This window comes from Nestor notabilis, unplaced genomic scaffold, assembly GCF_000696875.1.
Source record: "Nestor notabilis isolate BGI_N333 unplaced genomic scaffold, ASM69687v1 scaffold16065, whole genome shotgun sequence".
NCBI classification, from domain to species: domain Eukaryota; kingdom Metazoa; phylum Chordata; class Aves; order Psittaciformes; family Psittacidae; genus Nestor; species Nestor notabilis.
In genome coordinates, this window is record NW_009929933.1 from 8,357 (window position 1) to 25,988 (window position 17,632).

At 40.6% G+C, this 17,632-nt stretch overlaps 1 protein-coding gene across 1 annotated transcript in view; it reads left to right on the forward strand.

The window, feature by feature from the left end:
- Positions 1 to 17,632, forward strand: part of EIF3A (eukaryotic translation initiation factor 3, subunit A) — a 31,006-nt gene that overhangs the window by 4,591 nt on the left and 8,783 nt on the right. Inside the window, exons 4-17 of the mRNA XM_010015214.1 lie at positions 405 to 604; positions 1,759 to 1,967; positions 3,311 to 3,482; positions 4,467 to 4,571; positions 5,062 to 5,160; positions 5,865 to 5,981; positions 6,890 to 7,075; positions 9,952 to 10,299; positions 10,928 to 11,032; positions 12,820 to 12,933; positions 13,215 to 13,337; positions 13,867 to 14,020; positions 14,690 to 14,874; positions 16,560 to 16,648. Coding sequence (XP_010013516.1) covers positions 405 to 604; positions 1,759 to 1,967; positions 3,311 to 3,482; positions 4,467 to 4,571; positions 5,062 to 5,160; positions 5,865 to 5,981; positions 6,890 to 7,075; positions 9,952 to 10,299; positions 10,928 to 11,032; positions 12,820 to 12,933; positions 13,215 to 13,337; positions 13,867 to 14,020; positions 14,690 to 14,874; positions 16,560 to 16,648 — 2,206 coding nt within the window. The remainder of the gene's footprint in view (positions 1 to 404; positions 605 to 1,758; positions 1,968 to 3,310; positions 3,483 to 4,466; positions 4,572 to 5,061; positions 5,161 to 5,864; positions 5,982 to 6,889; positions 7,076 to 9,951; positions 10,300 to 10,927; positions 11,033 to 12,819; positions 12,934 to 13,214; positions 13,338 to 13,866; positions 14,021 to 14,689; positions 14,875 to 16,559; positions 16,649 to 17,632) is intronic.

Consider the following 17,632-nt stretch of genomic DNA (forward strand, 5'->3'; position numbering starts at 1 on the left):
CTACAGTTTTACAAAGTCAAAAGCTGAATTCATGCCATTCACGGAGTTTTATTCGCACTTAATTCAAAACAAAAGCTAGAATCCCTGCTTAAAGCAGAACGTTTTAAAGAGACTCAAGGTATTCCCTTTTCTCTTTTAAGGTTAATTATGTAGAAGCATTTTCATTTTTTCAGGTCAAGATGGAAGTGCTCTGCATTGTCACTAACTCATCACGTGTGACAGATTGCATCTTCTTTGATACGTTTTTGGGTTGTAAATGAAAATTCTTTTAATGTTCTGCTTTACGTATTTGAATCCCATTTAGAGCTACCACAGAGTGACCATTTTAAGGTCCTTTCCAACCCTAACCATGCTGTGATTGTATGATTACTAGGCATCCTTACTTTATATTGTTCATTCTGCAGCTTTCAAGTTCTGCCTGCAGTACACGCGCAAAGCCGAGTTCCGTAAACTCTGTGATAACCTGCGGATGCACCTGGGGCAGATCCAGCGCCACCATAACCAAAGCACAGCAATCAACCTCAACAATCCTGACAGTCAGTCCATGCACCTGGAGACCAGGCTGGTGCAGCTTGACAGTGCTATCAGCATGGAGCTGTGGCAGGTATGCAGCAGGGCTCCCGTAATCACACTCTGGACTACAGCCTTGCCAGAATCTGTTCCACACAGATCATGTTTCATGGTGTATACTCCAAGGTAAAGACAGGATAAAAGCTGAAGACTAAAGTCTTAGTATTTTAGAATGTGGTATTACATGAATATTGAATACTTAGTCTGATGTACTGGGAGAGCTGTGTGTGGTTCTGATGTCCTCAACATAAGAAGGACATGGAGCTTTTGGAACAAGTCCGGAGGAGGTCGTAAGGATGATAAGGGGGTTGGAGCCTCTCCCATATGAAGACTGACTGAGAAAGTTGGGACTGGAGAAGAGAAGCTGTGTGGAGACCTCACAGCAGCCTTCCAGTATCTTGAAGGGGGCCTACAAGGATGCTGGGGAGGGACTCTTCATCAAGGACTTCAGCACTAGGACAAGGGGTGATGGGTTCAAACTAAACTAGGGCAAGTTCAGGTTAGGTATAAGGAAGAAGTTCTTTACAGTGAGGGTGGTGAGGCACTGGAATGGGCTGCGCAAGGAAATGGTAAATGCTCCATACCTGGAGGTGTTCAAGGCCAGATTGGACAGAGCCTTGGGTGACATGGTCTGATTTGAGGTGTCCCTGCCCGTGGCAGGGGGGTTGGAACTAGATGATCTTAAGGTCCTTTCCAGCCCAAACCATTCTGTGAATCTGTTCCTGCATGGCATTTCAGACCAAGCTTCTGCTGGTAGTAGTAAATGTTGAAATAGCTGAAGTCACTTTGAGTTGTGAAAGTGAGAATCTGGTGATGACAACTTTCACCTCTGCCATCCTGCATTCTTACAACCGACATCACTGGGAGGTGGCTGGTACACACTAAAGCCTGCTATTAGACTGGGGCCCCAGCATTGCTGCTTGAATTATGTTAACTGTCCAGCCAGGGAGAGCTCTATCAAAGGAAATTATTCAAAGGTGCTTTGCTTTACCAACCTTTCTCATGAGAAATTCCTTAAAAAGCCAAAGGTTGTCTTTTTTTGAGTTTGTGAATTTGAAGGATGTTCTCTGTTGTCTTGTTTCCAGATCAGGTATGCAAGTAATTGTATGTGAGGCATTTCTAAGTATTTTTGGGTGTTGCAAACAACTTCCTTAAAGTAGTGTATTTGTTGTTTGGTTTTTCACTTAGGAAGCTTTCAAAGCAGTGGAGGATATTCATGGGCTGTTCGCACTGTCTAAGAAACCACCCAAACCACAACTGATGGCAAATTATTATCACAAAGTTTCAACTGTCTTCTGGAAATCAGGAAATGCTCTTTTCCACGCGTCCACACTTCACCGGCTTTACCACTTATCAAGAGAAATGCGGAAGAACCTCACGCAAGAAGAGATGCAGAGGTGGGGAAAAACAGTTTGTGTGATCTTAATTGCTATTTTTAGCCACGTAAGTTCAAAAATAAACTTAACTTGCACCCCAAAAGAAGGTGATGACGTGTATGGCTGTGAGCACCTCTGCTTGAAGTGCCCAGTGGTAATTGCCTCTAAGAACCCTGGAGCAAGAAGTACATTTAACAAAGCTGTGAGGATGCAGAGGCACTGGCACAGGTTGCCCAAAGAAGTGGTGAATGTTCCATCCCTGGCAATGTTCAAGGTCATGTTGGACAGAGCCTTGGGCAACATGGTCTAGTGTGAGGTGTCCCTGCCCGTGGCAGGGGGTTGGAACTAGATGATCTTAAGGTCCTTTCCAACCCAAACCATTCTATGATTCTGTGAAAGCTATGGTGTAAATAATGTAAGCATCAGGATCAGCTGGTTAAGCTTCTTTTTCTGTTACTGACTGGGAAGCTAAGCAGTTTAGTAAGGATCTGTGTTTTGCTTCTTTTTTTCTCTTCTGAGTGGTGGTGTTCACTTCCTAGGATTTCATTAGAACTAGTATAAACTTTTCCTTATATAAAAGTCTGTATAGCCAAATGGCCTTTAACTTTCTGGTAACAAGCATGACACACTGACAAGGTTTTTGAGGCACGCAGAATCACTGACTGCATTAACCTCTGAAGTTCATGTACAGAACCTTTGTAGAATCAATCTGGTGGGAATAAACACTCTATGGGAATTCTTACAGTCTTGTTCATCTGGGTGCTAAGGTCAGAATTTAGATGTTTAGTGTCATTTATATTGTTACATCCCTGGCAGTGTTCAAGGCCAGGTTGGACACAGGGGCTTGGAGCAACCTGCTCTAGTGGAAGGTGTCCCTGCCTGTGCAGGGGGTTGGAACTGGATGAGTTTTAAGGTCCCTTCCAACCCAGACCATTCTGTGACTCTGTGAAGAAAAGGTATATCTGGCTTACACAGTAAATTGTAAAAACTGATGCAATCAATATGACTGATTCAGATTTGCAGCTAAAACAGGTTTTTAAAAATGCTGCTTTCTGATAATTTAAAGATTTCATACAGTATTTTGATATTTACAGAGGTGGCTTAAGTTTGTTTATAGTTTCTGTGTATACATATGTAAGTATGAAATATATACACATATGTAAGTAATGAAAAGATGTCATCAAAATCTTTCCCCTAGTTACTGAAGAAGACTGCATTCTGTTCTCTTACCACACAATTAGTGTCACTGTATTTTTACGGTGCATCATGAATCCTACTCATTCCTCCTCTTAAACTGGCACATCTGTGAAAAAGAATCAGTGTTTTCTTGCAGCTCATCTTTTGTGGTTATTCTGTGTCAACAGGATGTCTACTCGAGTCCTGTTGGCCACTCTGTCCATTCCTATCACTCCTGAGAGAACGGACATTGCCCGTCTTCTGGATATGGATGGGATCATCGTGGAGAAACAGCGACGTCTGGCAACCCTCTTGGGTCTTCAGGCCCCACCTACACGTGGCAGTCTCATTAATGATATGGTGGGTAGTGGTGTTCAGATGAGCACCTTGAACCATTGGTTCCTCTTCCTTCTAGAACATTCTGCTTAGTTCTGGGTCAGCAGTTTGACTTAAAACAGCTCTATGGTTAGTTGTATGACTTAAGGTATAGTGTTGACATTTCCGATTCACAAGGAGGACTGTTTGGAAACGGCAGCAATAACTTGTGTGTACTAAGGAGTCAGATTCAATATCATCCTTTATGTCACCCAAGCACTAAATGTTGCTTTGAAACTGAGGGTTCTGAAAGGGCTGTGACCTAGAACTTTAGGGGGGGTTTTCCCTACTCTAAGGTGTGTAATTAAATGAACCAGGTTTTAAATGTATTTTGGATAAGCACAGGTCAGATATTAAATAGCAGACTGTAAGGACTTAAGTGATTATGAAAACTTCCTTGTGTTTAATGTCAAGGGAGGCTGGGTTTAATCTTCCTTCCAACCTTCATAAACAAATCAGGCATTCAGTCACAGTCAGGTATCTTCGGAGGATGTTGAATTTCTTGCAGTCATTTGCATGCACGCCTATAACTTACAATCAAGGTTCATTTTACAGTTTACATTAATACTTCTTGTACTTCTCCAGCTTGCCTTAAAACTACAATTTAAAGCTTCAGAAGTTTCCTCGTGAACTGTGATGTGTGGGTTTAGTTTGGATGTGGGCCTATATCTGTGTAGTAGGGCCGTGTCTTAGAAACAGCTACTAAGTTGAGGGTGGTACTCTGGTCTAAATATTTATCTTGCTTGTATGGTTTTTGTCTACTTTTCCTTTTTAACTACACTTAAGTGGTGTAGTGTAGAGTTATTGCCACTGCCATTAAGAATACTATAATGAAAAATAAGTAGACTTCTGTATTAAAAGGTACATGTGGTGCCTGTTTAACTTCTTAAATATACAATTCTTAAAGCATAACTATTTGTGAAAATTGTATTTATTGAGATCTTCGGATTTTTTTGTTGTTGATTGTAGGTAAGGTTCAACGTGGTGCAATATGTTGTTCCAGAAGTGAAAGAACTTTACAACTGGCTTGAAGTAGATTTCCACCCGCTCAAGTTATGTGGCCGTGTCAGCAAGGTAAGTTCTGTATCTGTGTGTGTACAGTAATTGCTCTTGACTAATAGTGATTTGTGGAGGAGGGTTGGTGGGAAGTGGAATAATACACCAGTGACTGTTCTTACTATTAAAATGTAGGTTATTGGGAGGTAGGGTAATGTGATGTGGATGGGGTTAATGTAAATTCTGCAGTTGCTGAAGCACATCACATTCTTTTTCTTTGATAGTGGGAACAAAGAGACTTGAGGTGCTAAAAAGAACTTGAAGGTAAATTAGCAGCGTGGTAAATGTTGCCACTACTGTCAGTCGCCTTCATACAAAATATGTCAGGTATCCATTGTAAAGTGTTATGATCAAAAGATAGACTCCAGAAAACAATGTAGTATCTGGACAAAAGTGCTGTTGTCTCATGAGCTCTAAAACTGAAGTATTTAAGAACCATGCTTCGTACTTCAGTGTTGATGTTTGTAAGGGTTGATGCAGATAGAGTAACTTTTCAGACTTTTGATAGGTTCTGAACTGGGTGAAGGACCAAGCTGAGAAGGAACCTGAACTGCAGCTCTATGTGCCTCACCTGCAAAACAATACCATCCTTCGCCTTCTGCAGCAGGTATGAGTAAAGAAAATGTATGTTCATAAGTACATAGAAGTTAGAAAATGCCTTGGAAGAACATCAAGTTGGAAAATTCCATGCTGAAGTAAAGCTTTTTCCATCAAACAGAAGCCCATTGTGATTTTAAAATACCTTTTTGGGGTATATAACTTGCATCTTCAGGTTTGTACATCATTCAGGTACAACTGTAGTAGCTATATTTAATAGTGGTTGCATATAGTGGTGTAATCTCTTGCCTAGATTTTCTTCATTGTGGATCTGTGAGGTCTTTTTTAAGGTAATCCATCGTTTCTTAAAACTGTTTTTTGGAGTAAGCTCTGGGCGGGATATTTCAGTGGGGTTTTTGTGTCTTGGTGTTGTATGAAATGCACATTTCATTGACCTGCTTTCCTTACAAGTGATGAGCAGTGTTATTTCTGGTGTGCTAAAGAACTAGTTGAAGGCTAATTAGCAGCATAGCTGTATGTAGCTACTGCTGCCAGTCTCCTTCATACAAACAAGCCATTCAGAATAGCTTTGAATCTTAGCTTAAGTTTGACTACAGCACAGAAGTAAAATCCCGAGAAAGTATTTGCAGTTGTGTTACTATGTATACATTAATTTCTCGACAATTTAGTAAGCTTTAGAGCTTATACAAGAACTTTTATTTCTGATCTCTTTTTTACTGAGGGAAAACACCTAATGTTTGTGTTCACCTTCAGGTGGCCCAGATTTATCAAAGCATTGAATTTTCTCGCCTGGCCACCCTGGTTCCTTTTGTTGATGCTTTCCAGCTGGAACGCAATATTGTTGATGCAGCCAGACATTGTGACTTACAAGTAAGTGCTTCTGTGACACGATGTATGGATTCATGTGTATTATACTGGATGAAGACTCTCTGGGTGACATTGAACCCAAGGAAGACAATTGGTTCTGATAGGTGGAGATAAACTAGAGTAAAAGGTGACAACGTATTAAGAACTGATGAGTATTTACAGTCTGGTGTCTGGTTTTGATTTAGGTCAACAACCATTAATATAAGTCCGGTAGAAGTAAAAAGTTGAAATGGAATTTGCTGAAACTTGCCCTGTGAGCCCCAGTCATTGAGTCCAGCATATCCTGAAGCAAGTCTAACAAACAGGGATGCAAACTTCTGGCTATGGTGCATTAGTTGTGCAAGGCTGAAGAGTTGAGCAGTTACTGATGTGGTTTTTTATCTAATCAAGTGACTGAAGGAAACCACCAGTGTCTGAAATGTGTGCTGGTGTCTGAGATGTTTCAGCTGCTGTTGAAGATTGCCTTGTTGGTAAAGTTGTGTGTATTGAAAGAATGACAGCCTGCAAGGGAATGTTTAAGCTACAAATAGTTTTTAGTTGAGGTTGCTTAGTATTTATCCATTGAGGTTTTTAGATAAAGCTGAGTTAATTCGTTTTGGTGAACACACGGTTTTGGCTTATATTTCCAGATGTGTTGATACTGTCTGTGTTAAAGTCAGGATTCTTGTTTGGTGTATTGCTAATGTGGAGGAAGAGGCAAGAATTTGTCTTGGCAGTGCTCTCATTTCATAGAACCATTAGAAGTTCAGCCTCTGCCAGTGATGTTTTTTGTTTATGTGGGTTTTTTTTGTATAAAGCGTGGAAATCAAACCTTTATTCAGGGTAATTTCTGCTTAGAGCTCCTGTTGACTCATATTGGTCATGGGCAGAGCAATTGTTTCATACAATCCTTCCTGTTTTTTCCCCCAAAGGTTCGCCTTGATCATACCACTCGAACCCTGAGTTTTGGCTCAGATCTGAATTACAGCACTAGAGAAGATGCTCCACTAGGCCCTCAGCTACAAAGCATGCCTTCTGAGCAGATCAGGAATCAGTTGACTGCTATGTCCTCAGCTCTGGCTAAGGCTCTTGCAGTCATTAAGCCTCCTCACTTACTGGTAAGTCACTTAAGTCTCCTGAAGTGGTGACAAGTTCTAGCATTTCCACCATGTGGTTTGTGTGATGTTTATCTCTTACTCTTAACTCAGCCTTTTGCTTGTCTGATCAGCTGCTCCTTCCAGTAGTGTTCTCAGTGCAGTGATGATCAATATTGGTACTGCTGTCCCCTCCCTGCAGAACAATTGATCCTGGAGGTGTTAATGTATACAAATGTAGTGTAGCATGGATGTATTAATGACAAAGTATCCTTCTGCATCTGGTATATACTCACCTGGTCTAATAAACCTAAATTTTCTGGTTTAGCAAGACAAGCTTCTTTTGAAGTTGTGAGATCATAATTGAAGGAGTTACTAGTTTGCCTTTCCTTGACAGGAGAGGCAGTGAGCTATCTAATGATTAATTTAATGTGACATTGCAAGGATCTGAGTAGGTACATTTTTGTACCTACCCAAATCCTTGTACATTTTGTACATTGGGTTATTTTCAGAAGTGTGTTGCTCTGTTTTTCAGAGCATTCTGGTAACAATCTCTGATCTAATTTGACAGTAAGGATGGGCTACATTTCAATACTTGTGGAAATAAAAGTAGAAACATAAGCTAATAACTTTATACCAAAGCTTATATTTTAATGAATGTGTTTTCTCAGCTTAGATGTACCTTTTAATTTCATTGTTTTTCAGCCTGGCTATAGTCAGCTATTTGTGCTTGTGAAGAAGTCATCATTCTTCAATGCACCCAACTAGTTAGTGTTTGCTTAAAATGTACACAAGAGGCTTGAGTTTAAATTGCCAGTGTTGAATATATCAGGTTTAGGATGTACCAAATAATAACTTACCCATAGATGGTCCTTACAGGAATAGGATTTGTTTAATGCACTTTTGGAAATCCAAGAGCCTGCTTTCCTCATTCTTCCTGGAGAAACTGCTGTTGTGAAGAACCTGGAATGTAACTTTATAGTGGAATCTAAAATCATGAACAAAAGATCCCCCAACTCCAGACCTGACCTGTCCTTGTCACTGCCCAGTCCTCCTCACTGGGGCTGGTGGCTTCAAGGTCAGACTCAGGGATGAGCTCACATTTCAGGTTCTCCAGAGCACTGTAGGTGTAAAATGGGTCTGGGATTTCCAGCGTGCTTTGATTGTGGCAAGTCAAACCTTCACTTCTCTTTAAAGAGCAGTGGTAATTCTTTCTTTTGCTTTATGTTTATGAACGATTCCATAGAAAACATACAGTTTTTCCATTTGGAAAAACATCTGGCTGATAGCAAGATGTCCCTGTTAGATTCTTTATATGGGTTGAAATACTATGTAATATTATTAAGATACAAGCACACAAGTAGGACTGTATCATGACACCTATAAACACCTTTATAGTGTTTAAGATAAAAATACTTCATGTTAAGTTTTCCCCTAAGAAGATTTTATTAGTGGTTGCTATTGGAGAGATTGTTGGTGTAAAAGAAGAAACATGCGTCAGATCTGCATTCATAGACAGAGATGACAAATGATCTTATACTTCATGTTAGTACAATTAGCTGAATAAAACTAAAGTGCTAGTAATAACACTTGTAAAATGGGAGTACAGTGTCATGGTTAACATCAGTCTGTGTGGCTGGAGAAGCTACAGAACAAGTTGATAACTTTTTCCCTTCGTTATTCAGATGAAAACCTCACATTTTTCAGGTGCTTCAAAAACTTAAGCTATCTGTCAGATTTGTTACGATTCACAAAATCCTTGTATTCAACCAGAGCTTCTAATTCTTTAATTTCTGGCACCTCCATTTATCTTTAAATGCTTTCAGATCTGCACCAAAGTACAAGTGTTTTTGTTGAATGCCCTAGAAGTGACAGAGCACTAAAAATACCCTGGTGGTAGGTCACATTTCAGGAGCAGCATGACCAAGGGAGTTCAGTGAGCTGTTCAGGGTGCAGTGCTTTGCTGCTTGCTGGGCTGATTAAAATAGGCAGCTCCATGAGCTGGCACAATTACACCTCTCCAGCATGAATCTCCACACAGAACTGTATAGGTGCTCTGGAGGAGAATGGGGGGGTGGTGAGAAGGCTGCTTAAAGAACAGCCTCGTGTCTAGAAGTGTAGTGCTTTTTATAACTTAATTGGAATGGGTTTATGTACAATGTTTATACCAAAATTGTTGACTCATCGGTTCTTTATGATCTCACAGATAGTGCTTTGTGTCAGTTAGGATATTTTTCTCTTAATGTTAGTGTGTTTGGAAAGAAAAAGCCTTTAAAAACAAGGGAGCTTTGGTGAAATACAGTTTATGTGGTGCTGTACTTGCTGACACAAGCAAAGACAAAAGAGATTGACCCTCCCACCCCCCTGCTCAATAAGACTCTTAAATATCAGTAATAGTATCACTATTTTTGGACAGAAGAAGGTGTGCAACTCAGAGTACAGATGTGTTACAGAATATTGTCTTTTACAACTTTCTAGTCAGTCGGTACTACCTTGTATGCCGCTTGGATGAGTGATTATTTTCAGGTTACATATAAGGAAGAAATTCTTTACAGTGAGGGTGCTGAGGTGCTGGCACAGGGTGCCCAAAGAAGTGGTAAATGCTCCATCCCTGGCAGTGTTCCAGGTCATGTTGGACAGAGCCTTGGGTGACATGGTGTAGTGTGAGGTGTCCCTGCCCGTGGCAGGGGGTCGGAACTAGATGATCTTAAGGTCCTTTCCAACCCAAACCATTCTGTGATTCTGTGGTGAGATTGGCCATTACAGTTTTATTTCCATGGAATTGTCAAGTTTGGAGAATAAAACTAACTTTGAGGGGGTTTTGAGAAGCATTTGCTGTGCTTTCTGCATTTTAAAGAGATGCTCTGTACATCATTGCCTTATTCTTAATTTCAATTCAGCAAGAGAAGGAGGAACAGCATCAGCTGGCAGTCACCGCCTTCTTAAAGAACTCAAGGAAAGAGCATCAGCGTATTCTTGCACGTCGCCAGACTATAGAGGAAAGAAAAGAGCGCCTGGAAAGCTTAAACATTCAGCGGGAAAAGGAAGAACTGGAACAACGTGAGGCAGAGCTACAGAAAGTCCGGAAGGCTGAAGAAGAGAGACTGCGCCAGGAGGCGAAGGAGAGGGAGAAGGAGCGTATCCTGCAGGAGCATGAGCAGATCAAAAAGAAGACTGTTCGTGAGCGCTTGGAGCAGATTAAGAAGACTGAGCTGGGAGCCAAAGCATTTAAAGATATTGACATTGAGGTAGACAACGTACTCGTGATGGTTTATGTCTTTATGCTTTGGGTGGTATATTGCCAGGCTGTTGGAATGTCATGTTTATCTAGTTTTAAACTGTAACTGCTCTTATAAACAGTCTCTTAAAAATCAGAGTTTGACACTTAATGGTTGGACTTGATGATCTTAAAGGTCTTTTCCAGCCTAGTTGATTCTGTGATACTATGATTCTGAAGTATTTAATTTGCTCAGCAATGTAAGTAAACCTTAATTCCAAGTTTGGATAGGACCTTTTTTTACCTGGAGGAATTAAGTCCAGCTTGGTTTGGGGTTTTATGTTTGGTTGGTTGGTTTTGTTCTGTTTTCTCCTGTTGCTTGAATGGTATCTGAAATACAAACTAGACCTCCAGATCCAGTTTTGTAGTCACTGGGCTGTATCTCCATTAAATATCAAGATACAAATGCTTCAGAGAGTTTTTAAAACATAAAATACTCTCCCAGAAGAGAGGAAAAGAAATGGAGAACGTTTTTGAAGCAAATTACTTTAAAAGTTAAGGGGAAAACTGCAGCAAATCTTAAATAGAGAAACCAACCCCATTTGTAACAGCAAAACATGTTTGCTTTATTTTGTATTGATAACTTTACTTGGTTGTAGGACCTTGAAGAGTTGGATCCTGACTTCATTATGGCTAAACAAGTTGAACAGCTGGAGAAAGAAAAGAAGGAGCTTCAGGAACGGCTGAAGAATCAGGAGAAAAAGGTACAGAGTAAGAAGTGTACAAACCTATATCTGTACAATGCTTTAGTTAGAATTTGTAAACTCCTGTATGGACATACAGATAGATAGATGTAATGTTGTTGAAAATGTTACTTTTTCAGACTAAAAAAGGTAAATGGGTTATAAACCAATTGGGTTTCTGGTATCAGTGCACAAACATGTTCTAGTGAATGGAGTTGATTTGAAAAAGGACCCTCCAGGTCTTTGGGAACTGAGTCTTGGTTGGAAGAACTTGCAATTGGAAAATAGGGCGTTGGAATTAGATGATCTTAAAAGTCCTTTCCAACCCTAACCATTCTATGATTCTAAGGTGAGGCCATTACAGAGAAGCTAAATTAATTCATTTTATTAGTCCTCACTAAAACAGAGGGAATGGCTCTGCTAGAGCCCTTCTAGATGGCAGAAGAGGACCTGCCTGAAACATGGGTGGCTATAAAAGTGTGAGGAACATGTTGTCGTTGTAAACAAATACATAACCTGGGCAAGGTGAAGCTCTCCCAGGACTTCCAGCTGTATTCAAGAATGAAGCAGAGGTTACATGATACAGTTGGTTATTCAGGTCACTTAAAATGGACTTGATAACAAGAAAGTTAGTTAAAAAGGTTCCAATGAGGATCTTTTATTTTACAGGCCTATAAACTTGATGCTAATAATGGGCAAAGTAGCAGAAAACACATTAAATAATAGAATTAGTCACCTGGATAAATAGGATCTACCTGAAAAGGTTGGCACAGCTTCTATAAAAGCATTGTAAACCAGGGACTTGGAGTTCTCTGAAGTGGACAAAACAAACCTGTGTAAAGGTGATCTGACTGGTGGAACTAAGTTGGATTTTCCAGAAGGCTTTTTACAAACGTGTTCATCAAAGAAAATTTCAGCCAAGCAGCTGTGGGATAAAAGAAAGTCTTTGAATGATGTTCTGTTTAGATATAAAATACCTAATGTAGGAAAAGCAGAAAAAACCTACCCCAAATGTTTAGCTTTATGTATTAAGTGTATTAAATTAGGTTCCAAACTTAACATTCTTAGCAAAGAGAACTTGGTTCTTCTGCATCTTGGTCAACAAGGATGCAGTTGAACTGGGAGTTTGAGAGGAGGCAAACAGGGATTATCAGTGATTTGGACTGGCTTTTGTGCAAGAAATGTCTGTGTAAAATAGTACTGCCATGTCTGAAAGATTTCTGTGAGGAGGATGTGGTAGCAGTCTCTAAGAGTGTACCTGTTGTAACAGCTGATGGTGGGGAGCATTTGTTCTTGCGCTGACTCTGAGGGATAGTGAACCAGGAAGGATCAAATGGAGGTAGTAGGAGCCATGTTCAGAACTATTTGTAGGTAGAAGGTGGATCTTCATGCTGTGAGCCATAGGCACACAAGAGTTCTTTCAAAGTACATTGTTGCATATGAAAAGCTTCTTTGAGTTAAAAAGGACAAGAGGAGAAATCCACCAATGCCTACTAAGTACAAAAAAACTTCAACACAGGCAATGCTGGGAGTTGAAAATTGATGGTGCTGAGAGAGTGTTGTAGATATGCCTGTCTCTATTCTTGCATCCTTGCCTAGGAGAGCATTTAATTGCCAGAAGCAGAGGCAAATTCTTGGTTAAGTGTACCTTTGGTGTGGTCCAATGTGGTTATTCTTCTGTAACAATAGTACATATTGGAGAAGTCTCCAGATATTGGGTATTTCTTTGGGGGGTGCTGGAGATTGGTTGATTGAGTGATTGGGGTGTTTGTATTGAGACATGCTAAAGGTCTGTTATCTCTGTTCAGATTGACTACTTTGAAAGAGCCAAGCGCTTAGAAGAAATCCCTTTAATAAAGACTGCATACGAGGAGCAGAGGGTGCATGATATGGAGCTGTGGGAGCAACAGGAAGAAGAAAGGGTAAGATGGTTTTTGTTCAGGTCATAAAGTCCATTGCTAGTGAATGAAAAATAGTGGAGTTTGCACTGCCTTTTTTTCTCCATCTCAATCCAAAGGCAGAAGTTGGCGTAAAGGCTGAAGTGTTGGCTTCACAATTTCATTGTGCTAGTGGGCAGCAGTGTCTTCTGCCTTGGATCTGAAAGAGGAAAAGATAATTTCTCTTCCTAGTGGCTGAAGTAGCTGGAATGCAAATACAGAGTGAGATTTTACTGTGTAACACTTTGTGTATTTTCTGGTTTTAGATCACCACTTTGCAGTTGGAGCGTGAGAAAGCCCTTGAGCACAAGAACAGACTCTCAAGGATGCTGGAGGATAGAGATTTATTTGAAGCTAGGCTCAAAGCATCACGACGAACAGTCTATGAGGTACAGGAGCTATGGTATTGCAATGAAATATTCCCCTAAAGTGAGGGAAAGTACTTGGGTGGGATAATATGCACAATACTATTGAAGCCAAGAAACAGGTAGAAATACTTGTCTTTATAGCTTTGATTATTTGGCCATGTTGCAGCAAGAGCTGTTTAAAAAAGCCCCATCAAGCAAGGTGTTATGTTAAAATAAGTTCAGTAGCTGCATATGATTCTTTGCAACAATACAGGTAATTTCAGGTAATGTGTGTAACTTCAGGTACAGGTGAATTATTATTCAGGTAGTTCCTTTCCTGACCAAGCAGGTGAAGGACTAGTATTGTGCATGGTGATTGTCTGTCTTCTAAGCAGGAGTATATTATACGAAATCAACTGCAGAAAAGGTTGAAGTGGCAAGCAGGTGGTTGTTCTTCAGCACAGCAAACTTAATGTGCTGCAGTGGGTTTGCTTTTCAGCTTTGTTTAGCAATCTCTGTAACTGTCTAGCTCTCAAACGTCACAGTCCTGGTGCTTCCCTGTGTGTTTCAGGATAAGCTCAAGCAGTTCCAGGAGCGGTTGGCCGAGGAGAGGCGTAACCGCCTGGAGGAGCGCAAGAAGCAGCGCAAAGAGGAGAGGCGCATTACTTACTACAGAGAGAAGGAGGAGGAAGAGCAACGATTACGAGAAGAACAGCTGCTCAAAGGTATCACTGAGAACGTGATTATTTTGTCCTTTGCATCCTTCACCCGTTCCAGGTGTGTACGCAGGTAACTCCTGGTTTCCCTGTGTCAAGATACTGTGGGAAGTATTTTCACTTTCAGTCAGTGGTGGAGACTGTGTTCGCTGCTGTTAGATACTGTACCTTATTTTACCTAATGCACCATGTCAGTGCTTACCTATGCACATGAATCCCAGACTGGTTTGTGTTGGAAGGGACCTTAAAGCTCATCCAGTTCCAGTCCCCTGCCACAGGCAAGGACACCTTCCACTAGAGCAGGTTGCTCCAAGCCCCATCCAACTGCCTTGAAAACAGAAAGGAATAAAGGACCATGGTAAAGCCTTATAGGAGGAAGGGAAAATGAAAGCAAAAGGATGCTTCTTGCCCTCTGCTTCTCCCAGACATGAATAAATCAGGAGATAAAGTAAGGGGTGCTAGTGAAAAATTAAGTCTTTGATTTTAGTCATTTAGTTTGAGTTGTGGCCACTTATTTGTGCACATCTGAAAGAGATTAGAAAAGGAACATCAGTGCTGGATGAAGAACTTGAGCACTGTAAGCAGCTCACACCTCTCTTTATGAACTGCTTTGTCTGGTAGCCCATTGCAAGGCTTTAGAAGAGGTAATAGAGTGTATTTGTGTTTCCAACTCTGCAGAGCGCGAGGAAAAGGAACGCATCGAGCGTGAGAAGCGCGAGCAGGAGCAGCGTGAATACCAGGAACGGGTCAAGAAACTGGAAGAGCTGGAGAAGAAAAAGCGTCAAAGAGAAATGGAGATAGAAGAGAGGGAGCGTCGTCGGGAAGAGGAGAGGAGAGGGTTGGATGACCCGTTCTCAAGAAAGGTGGGTAATACCTGCAGGGTTCTCTTCTTCTTGACTGCTGCTGCTTCTGTAGATGACTTGGAAGAAGATGGTAGCACCGGAAACTTACTTGTAGGTTAATTCTGTTTTGAAAGTTGTAGCATATGTAGCTAATTTAATAGTTAGGTTATTGTCACCTAGTTTCAGTATCTGGAGTCTGTAGTTCAGTGATAAAGTAAAACAAAGAAACTGCTAAGACCTCCAAGCTGTTCAAATGAATAAAGGCTAAAAAGAATATTGAATAAATCCTTCTATTTCGTTAACACAAAAGAACAAAAGCTGTATTGGAAGCAAGTGTAGTGACTCTTGCCAAAGTCAGGGGTTAGAGTAAATACTGAAGGAAAATACCAGACTAAACATAAAAGCATAGTTTGATAAGAAATACTCAGTAATTAAAACCAAGGGGTGTGTGCAACATTCTCACGAATAGAAGCACTGAGGGAAATCATTATCCCAATCCAACAGGAGACAACAGTTAAAATAAATGCTTAATGATTTGAAAGAATGTAACTGACTCCCACAAACCTACAGTCCCACTTTCTCAGAACTTATCAATAAGAGAACTAGTTTGAAGTTTCATCCACCATAGCCATAATCTTTGTTTAATGCATGCTCCATTGAGTGACCCTGTGAAGATAAGTGATCAGACCCTGTATAAATTGTTTTCATAGTCCAGTCATCACTGGTATTTTTCACATCAGAGGTACTCCCAGCCATGGGCACTTGATCATAGGTTGAAGCTGGCTTAGACTCCAAGAGAGAGAACTGTACCACTTGGAAAAATACCTTTTGCAGTTTTGGGATTCTTTCTTTGCTCACTCTGGTTTGTTTAGGTCATTTCAAAAGCACTTAAGTAGGCAGTCATGGAGCAGTGGCTATGCAAGATCTTGTGCAACCTCTGTATTTCCCCGTAGTGAAACTCTGACAGATAAAAACCCTTTCAAAGAGCAGTTTTAAACCAGAATACCCTGTTATAAAGAGGTTGTGCGATGATGTGAAATCATGTGTTTTATATGGTTTATCTAATTTGCTTCTTGTGGTGGAATTAGGGAATAAACAACTGTGTTAAAAGTAGTCTTTGTCCAGCAATAGTAAGAAAGAGTTTACCTGTATTAAAATAAGACAATATCCATTATTGCTCTGCCCTTCACCTGAGAACTTGTATAAACCCCTCACCTGCTATGTGCATTGAAGTACTCTGAAGAAAATGGCCTCTGCCACACAGAACTTACAGTTTATTCAGTTACATTTTCTGATCTGATTAGAAAGCACAAATAATTCCTTGCATTCATTCCTACAGCCATTAAGTAGCAGGTAAAGTGAAACTGTTAGAACCTCTTCCTGTGTTCATGGGTGGTAGCTATGGCTCGCTATAGTATTGTTCATACACTTTTTAGTGTAATTATATGTGTCACCCTACTAGTAAAGTATGTGGTACAAAGGGCACCATGTTGTTTGAACTGTGCCCGAAACACTAAAGTTAGTCAGTTAAGACCATACTTAAGTATGTAACAAGTTACTCAGACTCCTGATGGTTCGGTATTCTCTATAGTGTGACAGCTGAGTTTTTAAGGTCAAAGTATGCTCTGAAAGGAGTAAATTCCATGTTGAAAATCTTCATTTTGAAGCATTGAGAGAGACTGTTCCTAATTTCTTTGGACTTGCAGGAATCTCGCTGGGGTGATCGGGAGTCTGAGAGTTCCTGGAGAAGAGGTGGTGAGGCAGAGTCTGAGTGGCGACGAGCACCAGTGGAAAGGTAATCCCTGAGTTACTGAGCACCAGCATTGGGCTCAGAATGTGTAGGCTGCCTTGATGTTGTCACTGCTAAAGCTGCACTAACTGAGTAATGCCTCATACCTTACATCTCTGAAAGTTACCTTTCCAAAACCAAATCCTTTGTTCAGATAACATTCCTGGTTTAATTTCTGTCCTGCTCCAGCGTTGGTATGAGTTGTATAAATATGGAATGGGGAAGGTTGACAAGCAAGTGCAGGGATCCTGAAGGATGAAACTGTTTGAGATTTTCCATTTAGAAAATAGAGAGTAATACGTAGGAACAGGAAAGTCAAAATTCAAAGTCTTAAAACTATTCAAATCCTGGAGTGAGTCACAGAGCAGCAAATCTGTGCCATAGATAAAAACAAAGTTCTGAGAGACTATTGAAGAGAGGAGGAAGGATTTCTGAAGGAAGAATGTTCTGGAGGTATTTTGTCCTTTAAAAAATAACAAAACAACACAGCAACCCCCCCAACAAACCCACACAAAACCCCAGAAAAGACACTTATTCACATCTACATATTTTAGGAGTTCTGGATCTGTTCACCTGTGCTGATGGGGGTACCACTGCTTGGTGCAGTTGGCAGTGTTGTTGCTTACTAGCCTTCCAGGTAGATAGATCTTTATAAATGTCCAACCCTAATTTCCAGTGCAGCAATTTACATCCGTTACACTTGCTCTGGCTCCAGTGGAAGCAAATTCATTTACTCTTTCTTTAGTAATTCCTTCTAACATTGGAAGAGTACCATCTCTCGCTAAGCCAAATAGTCTTTTCAGTCTTTCCTTAACAGCTGTGTTGCCATTCTTGGTAGTGATCCATTTTCTTGTGAATTGCAGCATCAAAAATGAAATTCCTGGGTGAAGCCTTTAACTATTAACATCTTGCAGAAGTGTTTAATGCATCTAATTATATGCTTCAGTGTGATCTTCCCTCCCCCCCCCCCCCCCCGCTCCCTCTACGCCC